Source organism: Oncorhynchus keta, chromosome 34 (assembly GCF_023373465.1).
Source record: "Oncorhynchus keta strain PuntledgeMale-10-30-2019 chromosome 34, Oket_V2, whole genome shotgun sequence".
Lineage (NCBI taxonomy): Eukaryota > Metazoa > Chordata > Actinopteri > Salmoniformes > Salmonidae > Oncorhynchus > Oncorhynchus keta.
In genome coordinates this window covers 65,608,157-65,625,368 of record NC_068454.1, presented here as the reverse complement: position 1 = coordinate 65,625,368, position 17,212 = coordinate 65,608,157, and the positions used below count along the sequence as shown (strand labels likewise).

The 17,212-nt window shown below is 43.3% G+C and overlaps 1 protein-coding gene and 1 pseudogene across 1 annotated transcript in view; one reads left to right on the top strand and one right to left on the bottom strand.

Moving 5' to 3' along the window:
* The window catches only part of mindy3 (MINDY lysine 48 deubiquitinase 3), a 35,273-nt gene that overhangs the window by 6,687 nt on the left and 11,374 nt on the right, over positions 1-17,212 (top strand). Inside the window, exon 11 of the mRNA XM_035751317.2 lies at positions 13,238-13,310. Within this exon, the coding sequence (XP_035607210.1) occupies positions 13,238-13,310 (73 nt within the window). The remainder of the gene's footprint in view (positions 1-13,237; positions 13,311-17,212) is intronic.
* On the bottom strand, positions 13,996-14,974 carry LOC118367707 (histone H2A-like; annotated as a pseudogene).

Below are 17,212 nucleotides of genomic sequence, written 5' to 3'. Positions count from 1 at the left end.
ACCACTGGGCTACCCTGCCTAGTCGACCGATTAGGATTTTTCAATGCCGATACCGATTATTGGAGGACCTTTTGAATTTATATATATATATATATATATATACAACAATACTGAATTAACACTTTTATTTTAACTTAATATAATACATAAGTAAAATCAATTTAGTCTCAAATAAATAATGAAACTTGTTCAATTTGGTTTAAATAATGCAAAAACAGTGTTGGAGAAGAAAGTAAAAGTGCAATATGTGCCATGTAAGAAAGCTAACTTTTAAGTTCCTTGCTCAGAACATGAGAACATGAAAGTGGTGGTTCCTTTTAACATGAGTCTTCAATATTCCCAGTTAAGAAGTTTTAGATTGTAGTTATTATAGGACTATTTCTCTCTATACTATTTGTATTTCATATACCTTTTGACTATTGAATGTGCTTATAGGCACTTCAGTATTGCCAGCTTAATCTCGGGAGTTGATAAGCTTGAAGTCAAACAGTGCTGTGCTTCAAGCATTGTGAAGAGCTGCTGGCAAACGCAGGAAAGTACTGTTTGAATGAATGCTTACGAGCCTGCTGCTGCCTACCACCGTCAGACTGCTCTGTCAAATCAGACTTAATTATAATAAACACAAAGAAATACGAGCCTTAGTTTCCGGATTTGACCATATTAATGACCTATCCTTTCGAAAACAAAATGCTTTCAGTGAAATACGTAAGCATTCTGTATTTTATCAAACTGGTGGCAACCCTAAGTCTAAATATTGTTGTTACATTGCACAACCTTAAATGTTATGTCATAATTATGTAGAATTCTGGCAAATTAATTATGTTTTTTGTTAGGAAGAAATGGTCTTCACACAGTTCGCAATGAGCCAGGCAGCCCAAACTGCTGCATATACCCTGACTCTGCTTTGACTGAATGCAAGAGAAGCAACACAATTTCCCTAGTTAATATTGCCTGCTAACATTCATTTCTTTTAATTAAATTTGCAGGTTTAAAACATTTTTTTTTTTAATTAACAGGTACCGCATTGATTATACACAACGCAGGACAAGCTAGTTAAACTAGTAATATCATCAACCATATGTAGTTAACTAGTGATTATGTTAAAATGGATTGTTTTTTATAAGATAAGTTTACTGCTAGCTAGCAATTTACCTTGGCTCCTTGCTGCACTCATAACAGGTGGTCAGCCTGCCACGCAGTCTCCTTGTGGATTGCAATGTAATCGGTCATAATCGGCGTCCAAAAATGCTGATAAACGATTGTTATGAAAACTTGAAATCGGCCCTAATTAATTGGCCATTCCGATTAATCGGTCGACCTCTACTCAAGGCTATATAGTCTTTCTGAATTACGTATACATGCACCATTGCAGACGTGGGGTGGTATGAATCTCATTCAACTTTTCAATTGAACAGTTAGGCATCTGCTGATTTTGGTACAGAGAGTGATATTCAGGAGCTAGAGCTAGTTCAAGGTTGGATTGTCACAAGTTGAGGCCTCTGAGAATTCTGTAATCAGGGTTATAGAAAAACACGTACGGCGGCGCACAATTGGCCCAGCGTCGTCCGGATTACGGGAGGGTTTGGCCGTGGGGCTTTTCTTGGCTCATGGAGTTCTAGCGACTCCTTGTGGCGGGCCAGCCGCCTGTAAGCTGACTACAGTTGCCAGTTGAACGGTGTTTCTTCCGACACATTTGTGCGGCTGGCTTTTGGGTTAAACAAGCAGGTGTTAAGAAGCATCGCGGCTTGTTTCGGATGGACGCATGACTCGATCTTCGCCCCTCTCGAGCCCGTTGGGGAGTTGCAGCGATGAGACAAGATTGTAACTAACAATAGGATATCATGAAAAAGTGTCAAATTTAAAACCAGAAATATATATATATATTTTACCCCTTGTACTTCAAACCATTAACTTTTGTGTAAGCAATTAAGCAGGTTACACTTATTATTATGGTAAGCAAAGATCTGTAGGATATGGCATCCGATTTGGGTTCTCTTCCATGCTCATGCAGCTGACGCTACACTGATTAGGGAGAGTAGCTGTCTTCCCCATCAGACGTGCACACTCTTTTTCACATACACACACGTGCGTACTGCACACCGTGTCATTACTGTGGGTTGGGAGAAGAGTAAATGTCACATCTAGAACAGTTGTAACTAGTTCATGTAATGTGTGTGACGACAACAGCGTTCAGTGTGTTAGTGTTGAGAGCTCTGGAGCTGACCTCAAACCATGCATCTTGTGATGCCTGTGCTAGGATTCCCGTGTGTGTGTGTGTGTGTGTGTGTGTGTGTGTGTGTGTGTGTGTGTGTGTGTGTGTGTGTGTGTGTGATGTCCCGTCATTGTTACAGTGTGGCTTTTAGACCATTAGTGTGTGACTGCCTCATAGCATTAGTGTTTTTATCTGATCTAATAGGACAAAAGCTCCCCCCCTCCACCACCCTCCCTCTTTTTACCTTTCTCACCCCCCATCCACCTCTCTTCATCCCATTACAGGCTATCTATAATGGCCTGTAATGGGATCTGAGGCCTTCTGTCACCACAGAGGCGGGAGAGGAGAGGGGATGAGACTACAGAGGGAGGAGAAGGAATAAAGGCAGGAGAGGAGAGATTGGGGAGAGAAGATGTTGTGTATTTGAAAACTGAGACAACATCCATACCTTTCCTAAGTGTGCATAGTTCCGAAGTAATTCAATGCACTTTGTCTCAAAGAAGAGTCTTCAACTATATATACATATTTATTTATTTCAATCTCTCTTAGCTGTCCTGTTGAGGAACTAGAGCAATCACACTAGTAGCTTGTTTTGAACACAGCCCAGTATCCCCACCTTTACCCAATTACAGTTGGTCCATTATAAATCTCAATCTGGGTCAGGTGAGCATAATCTGAAAACTTCTATTGCCAACATGACTAGCTAAAGTATAAAATAAGATCTTCGTGTTAGGCTTTCACAAGGCAGATCATCATTTTGGTTCTCAGAAATGAGTTGTGTGCATTGAGATGCGTGGTGCGCAGCAAATTTCCTTCACAACAAACAGGCTCATTCTGTTCAAGACAACCCAGGGTACCACACCAAGTCATCTTGTACAAACATAGTGATCATAAACCTTGACACTATGACATGCGTTTTATGCAGTGTTGGAAAAAGTACCCAGTTGTCGTACTTGAGTAAAAGTAGATGCCTCAATGGAATATCAAGATGCCTCAATGGAATATGACTCAAGTAAAAGTGAGTCACCCAGTGAAATACGACTTGAGTAAAAGTCTGGAAGTATTTGGTTTTAACATTTACTTTTGATAGTTAAGTATATTTGGGCAGTTAATATACTTAAGTATGAAATAAAGTATTCATCTGTTCAAATTCTTTATTAAGCAACCCAGAAGGCACCATTTTCTTTTGATTTTTTTATTTACAGATAGCCAGGGGAACACTCCAACACTTAGAAATAATTTACAAATGAAGCATTTGTTTTTAGTGAGTCCGCCAGATCAGAGACAGTAGGGATGACCAGGGATGTTCTCTTGATGTGTTGGCCAAATTTTCTGTCCTACAAAAATGTTGCAAAAGTTTCCCAGACTCTAAGCTCTGATGTCATGTATAGCATGTTACTTTACGTAATTCTACTATACAGTTAATCCAGTCAAATGTTATTTGTCACATGTGCCGACTACAACAAGTGTAGACCTTACAGTGAAATAAATGCTTACTTACAAGCCCTTAACCAACAATGCAGTTAAGAAAAAACGGTGTTCAAGTATTTACTCAAACTGCAGTTAAAAATGGAAAAATAAGTGATTTAATGAGCAACAAAAAAAGAACAGTAGCGAGGCTATGTACATGGGGTACCGGTACAGGGTCAATTGTGCGGGGGCACAGGTTAGTCCAGGTAATTGAGGTAATATGTAGGTAGAGGTAAAGTGACTATGCATGGATAATAAACAGAGTAGTAGTAGCAGCAGTATAAAAATTGGGGGGACAATGAAAATAGTCCGGGTAGCCATTTTGATTAGCTGTTCAGGAGTCTTATGGCTTGAGGGTAGAAGCTGTTAAGTCTTTTGGACCTAGACATGGCGCTCCGGTACCTCTTGCCGTGCGGTAGCAGAGAGAACAGTGTATGATTAGGGTGGCTGGAGTCTTTGGCAATTTTTTGTTGCCTTCCTGACACTGCCTGGTATAGAGGTCCTGAATGGTAGGAAGCTTTGCCCCAGTGATGTACTGGGCCGTACGCATTACCCTCTGTAGTGTCTTGCGGTCGGAGGCCAAGCAGTTGCCATACCAGGTGGTGATGCAACTGGTCAGGATACTCTCTGGTGCATGTGTAGAACTTTTTGATGATCTGAGGACCCATGCCAAATCTTTTCAGTCTCCTGAGGGGGAATAGGTGTTGTCGTGCCCTCTTCACGACTGTTTTGTTTGGACCATGATAGTTTGTTGGTGATGTGGACACCAAGGATCTTGAAGCTCTCAACCTGCTCCACTACAGCCCTGTCATTAACCCTATCCTGTCATGTCACATCAGTCATAATGACATATTTTAATCCTGAAAGGATAGGAGTGCGGAAGGAAGGATGTACTTTAAAAGGGCTTCTGGCTTCCCTAGGGACCATGTTCTCTTTCTCTCTTCTCTCTGTAGTGTTTCTTTCCATCTGAGAGTGATGACATTCACAGGCCTCCATCCTCTTATCCTTAAGCCCCTCTCGGGAGCTGTGTGTCTGTGTGTGTTTACACGCTCTGATGGTTTAACCGGCTTGTGTGTGTGTGTGTGTGTGTGTGTGTGTGTGTGCAGTAGCACAGTTATGGGTCAGTGATTTAATGGGAAATAGAGCAGCTCTTTTGGCCCTCAGTGTCCCTAAAGACACACACACACACACACACACACACACACACACACACACACACACACACACACACACACACACAGTTTCTTTCCCCAAAGAGCATGCGTCTGATGTTACTTGTCTGTACTATACGTGTCCCTAAATGTCCTAGAGAGGATGGGTCATTAAGTCTGAGGAAGGTCTCACTTTCAGAGAATCTAAGAAAGAGAGAAGAGCTATGGTACCTTACCCGTGAGTGTGCGCGCACACACAGCTAGATCTGAGTGAAAGAAGTGTACAGTAACAGTCATTAATATTCTCTGACACATCTGACCTGTTCTATTCTAGCAGGGACAAAGGCTGTTTGATAGGGCCTGGCCCCTTGTCTGTGACTGGTCTCAGTCTATAGCTGTCCTGTATATCCCTGTTCTCTATAGTCTTGTGCTGTTGTTCAGAGACCCCAGACAGCTTGTTGTTGATGACAGCCCATTAATCACCTGTCTGTCTCTGGCACACACACACACCTCTACCCTAACACACACACCTCTCAGCCCCTCTTAGCCAGGACAAAGGTTTGAGTGTAATTGAGTCTTCTGCTTCAAGAGGCTCTCCACCTAACAAAGAGAAACACTAAACCAACACCACACAGACACTGTAGACTAGGAGTTCCTGTTAGTGTGACAGAGAGGGAAAGAATGGTCAGGGATGGATAGATGGAGAGACAGATGAAAGTATGTGTCAGGACAGAACAGAGGGACCAAGAGGGAGGGGTAGAGAAAAGAGGAAGGGGAAGCTGAAGAGGGGGATTGACGAGAGGGGTAAGGCTACACCCATCTACAGCTCCTTACATCTCAGGAGAGGGGGAGGGAAGGTGAGAGGGATAGAAAGAGGGTTGGAAACACCCAATTTAAAGTGGAAGGGGAGAGAACCAGATGGATAGAGATGAGCTGGACTAGTGTTTCTATTTTAGGAGGGTTTCTGTTGCTGTTCAGGAGCTAGATCTGATTCGTAAGACTCAATACAGACTTGAGGGTTTGGGGAACAGAATTGGGTTCTGAGCTCGTTCAGAATGCATTCCTCTTGATTTTCATAACACACAGACACACACACACTGTCTTGGTACCATCGGGGTGTGTGCACGTGCATGCACATTTAGAGAATGCAGTCCTCTGGTCCAGTGCAAGCAAACAAATGGCTGAAGGAGATGGGGCTAATACACACACACCCCTTCCCTGTGGAGTGTGTGACATGACATGTAATCTAAACTCAGCAGCATCTCCAGGCCTCTAATAAAACACACATCAAAGACACTAGCAGGCCTGGCATTTAACACACCCACACACGCTACACACGTACTGGTAACTGCCAAAATAATGGAAACACTTGAGTAAATTAGGGATACAATGTATGTTGAAAGCAGGTGTTAAATTAATTAATGAATTAAAATGCACAGTTGCCTGTTTTATTTTGGCTATCATGATTAAGAGATTTGACTTTTTGAAAGAGGGGTCTCAAAGGAGCATAGGGGGTTTAAAGTGTCTGTGTGTGGGGTTGCACATTTTGGGGAATATTCAGAGGTGTAAACTTTCCATGGGAATATGGGACTTATCGGAAATATATGCAAATTAATGTTAATACCGTTTAAATGTAGATGTTTTTTTTTCCATTGGATATATTATGAGTAAACATAATTGCAAATTATTAAATCATTCCAATAGAAATTTTAAAAACAATTGAGTTAAAATCATAACTTTAATTAAACGAGTTGACCTCTTCACATGGGATGATTTCACTGAACAAAAAAATGAATTTTGAATAATATATAATAATATAATGATCTCCAATGATCCATCGCATCTCCCAAAAACGTTTTCAACATATAGTTGAAGTCGGAAGTATACATACATTTAGGTTGGAGTCATTTAAAACTCGTTTTTCAACCACTCCACAAATTTCTTGTTAACAAACCATAGTTTTGGCAAGTAGGTTAGGACATCTACTGTGTGCATGACACAAGTAATTTTTCCAACAATTGTTTACAGACAAATTATTTCACTTAGAATTCACTGTATCACAATTCTAGCGGGTCAGAAGTTTACATGCAATAAGTTGACTGTGCCTTTTTAAACAGCTTGGAAAATTCCAGAAAATGATGTCATGGCTTTAGAAGCTTTTGATAGGCTAATTGACATCATTTGAGTCAATTGGAGGTGTGCCTGTGGATGTATTTCAAGACCTACCTTAAAACTCAATGCCTCTGATCAAAAGAAATCAGCCAAGACCTCAGAAAAAAATTGTAGACTTCCACAAGTCTGGTTCATACTTGGGAGCAATTTCCAAATGCCTAAAGGTACCACGTTCATCTGTACAAACAATAGTATGTAAGTATAAATACCATGGAACCACGCAGCTGTCATACCGCTCAGGAACGCGTTCTGTCTCCTAGAGTTGAACGTACTTTGGTGCGAAAAGTGCAAATCACTCCCAGAACCTTGTGAAGATGCTTGAGGAAACGGGTACAAAAGTATCTGTATCCACAGTAAAAACGAGTCCTATATCGACCTGAAAAGTCCACTCAGCAAGGAAGATGCCAATGCTCCAAAACTGCCGTTAAAAAAAGCCAAGACTAAAAAAAAAATACCCTACATTACTCATCTCATATGTATATACTGTACTCTATCATCTACTGCATCTTTATGTAATACATTATATTAAGTGGCTAGTGATATATTTTACATACATTTCTGTCACGTAGAGTAGGCCAGAAGGCTATACTGGAAAACCTAACCTCTATCAAAATAAAAAGATGGCGGAGCCACAAGTTCTGTGCTTCAGGGTGTTTATTTACAAAGTGATTCCGGAACAAAAACAACAGTACTGCCATCAAACGTATACCTTATGGGCCAGCTAAACACATTCACAGCTGCCCCATTCACAGCTCAATCCAAAATGGCCTCCATGAACTGAAAGAGAGGCTTCTTTTGTAGGGCTAGCCCCTCCCCTCAGAACAATTAACACTAATTAATTAAGCAATTATCTATTCAAACCTACATTTTCTTTATGGCCTTCCTGTGACATCGGGTGGTGTAGGTGTCCTGGGGGGCAGGTAGTTTGCCCCCAGTGATGCGTTGTGCAGACCTCACTACCCTCTGGAGAGCCTTACGGTTGTGGGCGGAGCAGTTGCCGTACCAGGCAGTAATACAGCCCGACAGGATGCTCTCGGTTTGCAACTGCACGTGGGGACAAAGATCGTACTTTTTGGAGAAATGTCCTCTGGTCTGATGAAACAAAAATAGAACTGTTTGGCCATAATGATCATCGTTATGTTTGCATGAAAAAGGGGGAGGCTTGCAAGCCGAAGAACACCATCCCAACCGTGAAGCACGGGGGTGGCAGCATCATGTTGTGGGGGTGCTTTGCTGCAGGAGTGACTGGTGCACTTCACAAAATAGATGGCGTCATGACGAAGGAAAATTATGTGGATATATTGAAGCAACATCTCAAGACATCAGTCAGGAAATTAAAGCTTGGTTGCAAATGGGTCTTCTAAATGGACAATGACCCCAAGCATACTTTCACAAGTTGTGGCAAGGGGGCTTAAGGACAACAAAGTCAAGGTATTGGAGTGGCCATCATGGAAAATTTGTGGGCAAAACTGAAAAAGTCTGTGTGAGCAAGGAGGCCTATAAACCTGACGGTTACACCAGCTTTGTCAGGAGGAATGGGCCAAAATTCACCCAACTTATTGTGGGAAGCTTGTGGAAGGCTACCCAAAACGACCTCCTCAGTGTCCACCCCTTGAACATCAGACTCTGTAGCGTCATCTTCACTGTCACTTTCCAACCTTGTTGTCAGGCTCAAAAAGCCTCAAATTTGCCTGGATGGCAAATTGCCTTGTGTTGGTCAGCTTGTTGTGTGCCTTGGTATGTGTGTTCCCAAACAAGGACCAGTTGTGCTCTGAGGTGGCTAATGTTGGTGGGATTTTGAGGATAATGGAGGCAACAGGAGAAAGAGCCTCGGATCCACAGTCCCTTCCACCAGGTGGCTGATGAGATGTTTGCACGACTGCCGTATTGCACCTCTATCCAATGCCCTTGCTTGGAAGTGTACTTCGCCAGACTGCCAAGAACCTTGCCTTCATCCAGGCCAAGGTGGCGAGACACGGTAGTGATGACACCATAGGTCTTGTTGATCTCTGCATCAGACAGGATGCTCTTGCCAGCACACTTGGGGTCCAACATGTATGCTGCGGCGTGTATGGGCTTCAGGCAGAAGTCTTCACGCTTTTTAATGCTTTTCTGAACTGCAGTTTCCTCTGCTTGGAGCAACAGTGAAGTACAGATTTCTTATTTTAAATCTGCAAGCAGAGTCTGAACTCAGACAAGATGGCATTGTCAGGCTGCTTACCACTCTCTCCCAAAATACTTCATCCAGGAGGATCCTCTTGATGAGATTGTCCATATCAGCAGACTGTGATATGGTCATTTCTTGGATTGACTCCTTCCCCTCCAGGAGACTGTCAAATGTGATGACAACACCACCCCAACAGGTGTTGTTGGGCACCTTCAATGTGGTGTTCTTACTCAAATCAAATCAGTTTATTTGTCACGTGCTCTGAATACAACAGGTGTAGACCTCACAGTGAAATGCTTACTTACAGGCTCTAACCAAAATTGCACAAAAGGTATTAGGTGAACAATATGTAGGTAAAGAAATAAAACAACAGTACAAAAAAAATTATGTTTTTTTAAAACAGGCTATAAAGGTAGCGAGGCTACATACAGACACCGGTTAGTCAGGCTGATTGAAGTAGTATGTTCATGTAGATATGGTTAAAATGACTATGCACATGACTATTGACTAATGATTATGATTAACAGAGAGTAGCAGTAGCGTAAAAGATAGGTTGGTGGGTGGGACACAATTCAGATAGCCCGGTTAGCCAATGTGCGGGAGAACTAGTTGGTCGGTCGGTCTTCTCACTTTGCTCGGTGAGGTAGATTGCTGCTATAACTTGATGCCTCTTCACATGCCTAATCATTTCCTTGGCTGTCTTGTAGAGTGTAGCCATTGTTTTCAGTGCCATGATGTCCTTGATGAGCAGATTCAATGCATGAGGTCCAAGGTCATCGATGACTGCCTTCAGCTCATCTGCAATGTAGAGACCAATGTGTCTGTGCTCTTGTAGAATACTGGTTGAGGGGTGGAGATGTAGTTAATTATTCCTTGCCCATGAACATTCGACCACCCATCAGAGATGATTGCAATAGTCTGCTTTCTCTATGATTTGCTTGACCTTCACTTGAACTCTGCATCCAGCAAATGAGTATATACACCATTCCAACCAGACATGCTTTATGTTGCGCAAAGAACATTCAGAAATCTCTTCCAATACACATTGCCGGTGAGCATCAGAGGTGAACCAGTTGCACACACAGCTTGAGCAAGACATTCATCAGCATTTCACTGACTGCGTTCCTCCGTTGAGTCAAACTTCTGATTCCAGGATGATCATGAGCTTTTGCTATCAATAAGGTGTCTGATTCATCATTTTCACCTCAAATAGATGTAGAGGGACATTTTGTCAGAGGTTGATTGTTGTGAGCGCTGATGGAACTTTATGCACTTGGCCAGATGATTCTGCATCTTTGTTGCATTCTTCTCATATGATTTGGCACAGTATTTGCAAATGTACACAGCTTTTCCTTATACATTAGCTGCAGTGAAATGTCTCCACACATCAGATAGTGCTTGTGGCATTTCCTGTAAAGAAAAAAAACGAATGTAATTCCATGTACAGATAAATAGTTAAGCAGTTAGATTAAACAACTCCTTTGTAAAATAAATGTTTTAAAATTAAACGTGTATGGAAATAAGTGAATTAACACTCCTCAATTAGGTTCACTGTTATAAGCTATCTTTTTAAAATTAATTTAAGCAAAATTCCACTAATTCCAGGGCTTAACTTCCCAAATGTACTTCAAAGTTTCAGACCCTTTGCAACCCTGTGTGTGTCACCAGATCTCAACCCAATTGAACACTTCTGGAATATTCTAGAGCGGTGCCTGAGAGCTTTTTCCACCACCATCACCAAATCATCAAATGATTGATTGTCTCATGGAAGAATGGTGTCGGATCCCTCCAATGAAGTTAGACACTTGTAGAGTCTATGCCAATGTGCATTAACTTGTGTATGCCCCACACCCTATTAAGAATCTATGTTGGTGTTTCCTTTATTTTGGCAGTTGCATAGACATGTTTTGTTAAAGTGTGTATCTGAGCTCGTGTGTGTGTGTGTGTGTGTGTGTGTGTGTGTGTAGGCTTCAGGTAATGAGCCGTTGCCTTGTCTGTAGATGACAGTATTTTTACTGTCTCTAAGGAGACTTAAAATCTGATTATGACAGAGACATGGAGGTGAAAAATGTTGCGATCCTGCCTGCTTGTGGGGAAAACAACCTGTGGTGATTACCCCATTGCCTCACAGAAAAAACGTTCAATTTTTCAAAAACAATTTTCTTGTTTGTTTTAGTAGATTTACAAAACTACATTTAAGAAAAGTACATGTCTAAAGTTTACTTTTCAACATTTCCTGCTCCCTAGCATTCTCACAACTTAGGAAAGGTAATATTGTAGTGCTTCCCTCGCCCCTTTTCATGACGATGCTTGCAGCCACTTGAGTGAGTGAATGCGAACTACCGACTGGAACATTAAGCTAGCTAAGACCAACAACACAGACTATACAGCTACTAGTAGTGAGTGGAGTTACAAACGGACTATACTAAACAAGTTAATTGTCTTACCTGTGATGAAATGTTTTCCACACATAACTACGTGTAGCCTACTTGGCCACTGAGTCCCCATATTTCCCACTCTCCCACACCGGATACCCTGAAGACACAGGGCGCTTCTTGCATGCTTTATTTTCCTACATGGGAGCATTGCGAGCCGTAGGTTGTGATTTTTTTTTTGACCTGGCTACATGTACGTTGAACAACACAGCAGTTTTCAGCATGTTCTGTTATTTCTGTAGTACAAAATCGATGAAGTTGCCTCTTTACAATGGGGGTGAAATAGAGACTGTTTGTTTTCTGCAATTTGTGGGCATGCTCGAGGGAATTCAATATTACTTGAATGTGACTGGGACTATCTCCTGTTTCTACAAGGTTCCAGCGCTGTTATTACCTAAAGTTATAACTCTTCCTGAATCTTAACCCTTACTGCTAGAAGAGAGTATATGAGTTAACTCCATCTCTATAACTGGGTTATACTGTATGTCACACACATGCACTCCCTTTAGTAGCCTCCTCCAGTAAATTATGCTCATGTAAACTGTAAGGGACATTAACCCTCTGACCATTCATTAACCCTTAACACACGTCTGACTCCATGTCTGTCTATCGAGATGAACAATGTACGGCTTGATTTATAGAGATACTTAAACTAACAAATCTAACCATTCTGTACACCAGCTGCTCTGACAGGGAGAAGTGTGTGTGCACTCCTCCCTACCAGCTGGGAGTCTTCTCTTGAGATCTTTCTCCCCAACTCTTCCACTGATCTCCCTCTGTCCCTCTCTCTTCCTCTGTCCCTCTCTCTTCCTCTGTGACCCCTGAGGACGGTAATATGTCAGTGATGCTCTATAACCTACCGTCTCATCTGAACTCCTACTTTAATAAAGGCTGGCTCAGGGAGATGAGCTCAGTTTATTTGCTCTTGGCTGAGTGTGTTTGTGTTCGGGCCGAGTGTGTTTGTGTAAAACGCCACTGTAGTAAACATACTCCAGTTCAGTGGATGCGGCAAGTGTCATTAATACTGTGCTACCCACTGTGCGTGTTTGAGTTTTGCAGTTTGGTTCCCAGCCTGTCAACTGTCATATTTCACAATGAAACTTGGGTAAGGGAGTAAAAATTTGGTGTGTGAGGGGGTTGATGAATCCAAAGATTGGAACTAAACCCCGGCCCCCCAGCGCACACACACACACTGTCCTATCTCTGAAATCTGTCTCTCTTATTTCTCCTCCGAGTCCCCCCGGCAACGACCCTCTGAGTCAGCAAACAAACAACTATAACTCTCTATGTGAGTGCCTGATTGGCTGATGTGTGTTTTGAGTGAAAACATAATGTCTGGTTATATCTGCAGATCAGCTAATAACCCAACATAGCCTGATGATTATGATAGTCCGCACGCACGTAAGCTCTTACATTCACACGCTAGCTTACACACGCGCGCATTCCTTAGAGCCGTTGTTGTAATCTTAATTCTTGACCTATTATGTGATCTCTGTGTGCTTCGGTCTACACATCTTTCTCGCTCTGTCTTTCTCTTTGGATTTTCTGGAGATTTGGAAGCCTGCCTAATTTCTGTGTTTAGACTATAATGTAGAGATATCTGACAGATGTCCCTCTCTTGTCTTTGTAGGAGATGTGTCTGGTGGCTCCTGAGTCTCCGTCTGAACAGGCCAGGAGAGTCTTCCAAACCTTCGACCCAGAAGGTAATACTGTTCAACGATAGTCTGATAGTCTCTAGGGTTGGGCAGTATCCAGATGTTCATACCGTTTCAGGAACCATAATGTGGTATACGGTATTACCGGAAGTGCACACAAGGGGCGATATTAAAATAGAAACGCACAACAATTTAGGCAACGGGGATCTTGATCCAGGAGGGGATTGAATGTGTCTGCTGTAACCAAGACGCTTGATCTTGACACTTAGCAAGCAAGTTAGCAAACCAAATGCATAGCTGGAGCCCTGAGCTGGATATAATTTGACACATCTTAGGTTTCTTATAGTTCTAAGCAGTGGCATAGCACTCACCCCCACAGACCCTGGTTTATCAGTTTTGAATATCATACCATCTGTATTTTGAAATGCCCCAACATATGGTATAAATGGTATATCGCCTAATAGCGTGTCTCTCTCTCTCACACACACCAATATCCTGGACATGTTATCTTTTCTCCTCTCTCCTTCCTGGTAGAGCATGTGCCTGTATAACCTCCGACTCCTATCTTCTCATCCTCTCTTCTCCTCATCCTCTGAGCAGGGGTCCTCTCTCGTCTCATCTCTGCTGTTGTTGTTTTGGGGTTAGTGTGTGTGTGTCAGCCCGCCCGCCTGCCCCAATCCCGCCCACAGCTGAGTCAACCTGCTCCCATTCTCTTCTTCCTCCTTTTGGGGGGTAAAGAAAAGGGCAAGGATCGTGATACAGAGGAATAATATTTTATGTGATGGGAGAGAAGGGCAACCAGCTCTCTCGTGTCAGAATTAGACATTCATCTATGTTTCTAAAGCATCAAATGTAGAAGTTATTCTAAGTCAAATTTTGAAGCGTTTTAAACTTCAGGCATTAACTCCAAAGCAACTTTCTATCGCTGGATTCAAACTTCCAGTAGTAGTATTTACTTGGCTTTGACAGCCTTCTCTGTCTTCTTGGAGCAGCACTGCCTGGATGTTGGGCAGCACACCACCCTGAGTGATGGTCACACTTCCGAGCAGTTTGTTCAGCTCCTCGTCATTTCGGACGGTCAGCTACGAGGAATGATGCGAGTCTTGTCACAGGCGGTATTGCCGGCCTACTCCATGATCTCAGCAGTTAGGTACTTGAGCACGGTGGCCAGGTAGACTGGTGCGCCAGTGCCCACACGCTGCCTTTGCGCAGCAGCCTCTGCCCACGGGGAACTGGAGCCCGGCACGGGATGAACGTGTCTTTGCCTTCGCCCTGGCCTTGCCTCCGGTTTTGCCTCTTCCGCTCATATTGGTTGCTTTAGTATGTCAAAGAGTGTCCAATTCCGAGGTGTTTAAAGTTCAGGCATTAACTCCGAAGCAGATTCAAACTTGCTGGATTCGAACATGCAACCTTTGGAATCCGAGGCAGATGCTTACAACTATCTGCCATCCCCGTCCACAACACCCTAGCAAAACCGAAACCTACTTGAAGGAAATACATAGACATGGATGGATGTCGAATACTGACTTGTATCACAGGTGACCTGGCTGGAGAAAGGAGGGACATGGGAGAGTTCTACTTCACACTCTGAGCCTCTACTGAGCCTCAACTGAGTCACTGAGCCTATACTGAGTCACTGAGGATGTCAGATTCTGAGGCCCCGCTGCTTTCTAATAACTACTCTCTGCTTTTGGTCGTGGAAAGGTGAGCTGAATGAACGATGGGGGGGGGGGGTACTTTTGATAATATAGTGTATGTGGACACCTGCTTGTCGAATGTCTCATTCCAAAATCATGGGCATTAATGAAGTTGGTCCCCTCTTTGCTGCTATAACAGCCTCTACTCTTCTGGGAAGGTGTTCCACTAGATGTTGGAACATTTCTGTGGGATCTTGCTTACATTTAGCCACAAGCATTAGTGAGGAAGTGCACTGATGTGTGATTAGGCCTGGCTTGCAGTCGGCATTACAATATATCCCAGAGGTGTTTGATGGGGTTGAGGTCAGGGCTCTTGCAATCAATCAAATTTAGTTCAGTCGATGTCACAAAGTGCTATACAGAAACCCAGCCTAAAACCCCAAACGGGAAGCAATGTAGAAGCACAGTGGCTAGGGAAAAACTCCCTAGAAAGCCAGGAACCTAGGAAGAAACCTATAGAAGAACCAGGCTCTGAGGGGTGGCCACTCCTCTTCTGGCTGTGCCGGGTAGGAGATTATACCAGAACATGACCAAGATGTTCAAACGGTCATAGATGACCAGCAGGGAATCGTGATAATTATAATAATCATCATCCATCATTATCATCACAGTGGTTGTAGAGGGTGCAACAGATCCGCACCTCAGGAGTAAATTTAAGTTGGCTTTTCATAGCTGATCATTGAGGTCGAGGCAGCAGGTGTGGTAGAGAGTTGAAAATAGCAGTTCCGGTACAAGGAAGCAGCTCCGGTACAGGGAAGCACATCTGGTGAACAGGTCAGGGTTCCATAGCCGCAAGCAGAACAGTTGAAACTGCAGCAGCAGCAAGACCATGTGGACTGGGGATAGCCAGGAGTCATCAGGCTAGGTTGTCCTGAGGCAAGGTCCCAGAGAGTTTGTTGGAGGTAAGAGAGAGAGCTTTTTTTTTTTTAGAGGGAGCATACGTAAATTCATACAGGACAGGAGAAATACTCCAGATATAACAAACTGTCCATAGCCCCCCGACACACACTATTGCAGCATAAATACTGGAGGCTGAGACGGGATTGGTCAGAGACTCTGTGGCCCCTTCCAACGATACCCCCAGACAGGGCCATCCAGGCAGGATATGACCCCACCCACTTTCCCAAAGCACAGTCCCCACAGTGCTAGAGGGATATCTTCAGTCAGGCCAATCAAGTTCTCGACAAACCATTTCTGTATGGTCATTGCTTTGTGCACGGGTACGTTGAAAGAGGAAAGGGCCGTCCCCAAACTGTTGGAATATAATTGTATGCTGTAGCATTAAGATTTCTGTACACTGGAACTAAGGGGCCAAGCCCGAAGCATGAAAAGCAGCCCCAGACCATTATTTCTCCTCCTCCAAACTGTACAGTTGGCACTATGCATTGGGGCAGGTAGCTATCTCATGGCATCCGCCAAATCCAGATTAATCTGTCGAACCGACAGATGGTGACGCGTGATTCATCACTCCAGAAAACCCATTTCCACTGCTCCAGAGTGCAAAGCTCGCCTCCATTGGACCACTCCAGCCAATGCTTGGCATCGCGCATGGTGATCTTAGGCTTGTGTGCTGCTGCTCGGCCATAGAATCCCATTTCATAAAGCTCCCGACGAACAGTTATTTTGCCGACATTGCTTCCAGAGGACGTTTGGAACTCGGTAGTGAGTGTTGCAGCCGAGGACAGACTATTTTTATGCGCTACAGCACTCTGTGGTCCCGTTCTGGAGCTTGTGTGGCCTGACACTTTGCAGCTGAGCTGTTGTTGCTCCTAGACTTTTCCTCTTCACAATAACTGCACTTACAGTTGACCCGGGCAGCTCTAGCAGGGCAGAAATTTGACAAACTAACTTGGTAGCATCCTATGACAGTGCCACGTTGAAAGTCACTGAGCTCTTCAGTAAGGCCATTCTATTGCTAATGTTTGTTTATGGAGATTGCATGGCTTTGTGCTTGATTTTATACACCTATTAGTGACGGGTGTGGCTGAAGTAGCCAAATCCACAATTTTAAAGTGATGTCCACATTCATTATATATACACACACAAAAGTATATATAGAGAGATTGAGTTACCCATGGTATGTGTGATTGTCACACTACACAATGAGAGCATGATGCATGTTGCTGGAGTGTGAGTGTGTTCAGCTGAAGGTCACCGTAGTCATAACACACACACGCACACACACCCACTCACACACACACACCCACCATGGACCAAACCTGCACAGATACATTTGTGTGTTTGTCGCTGTCT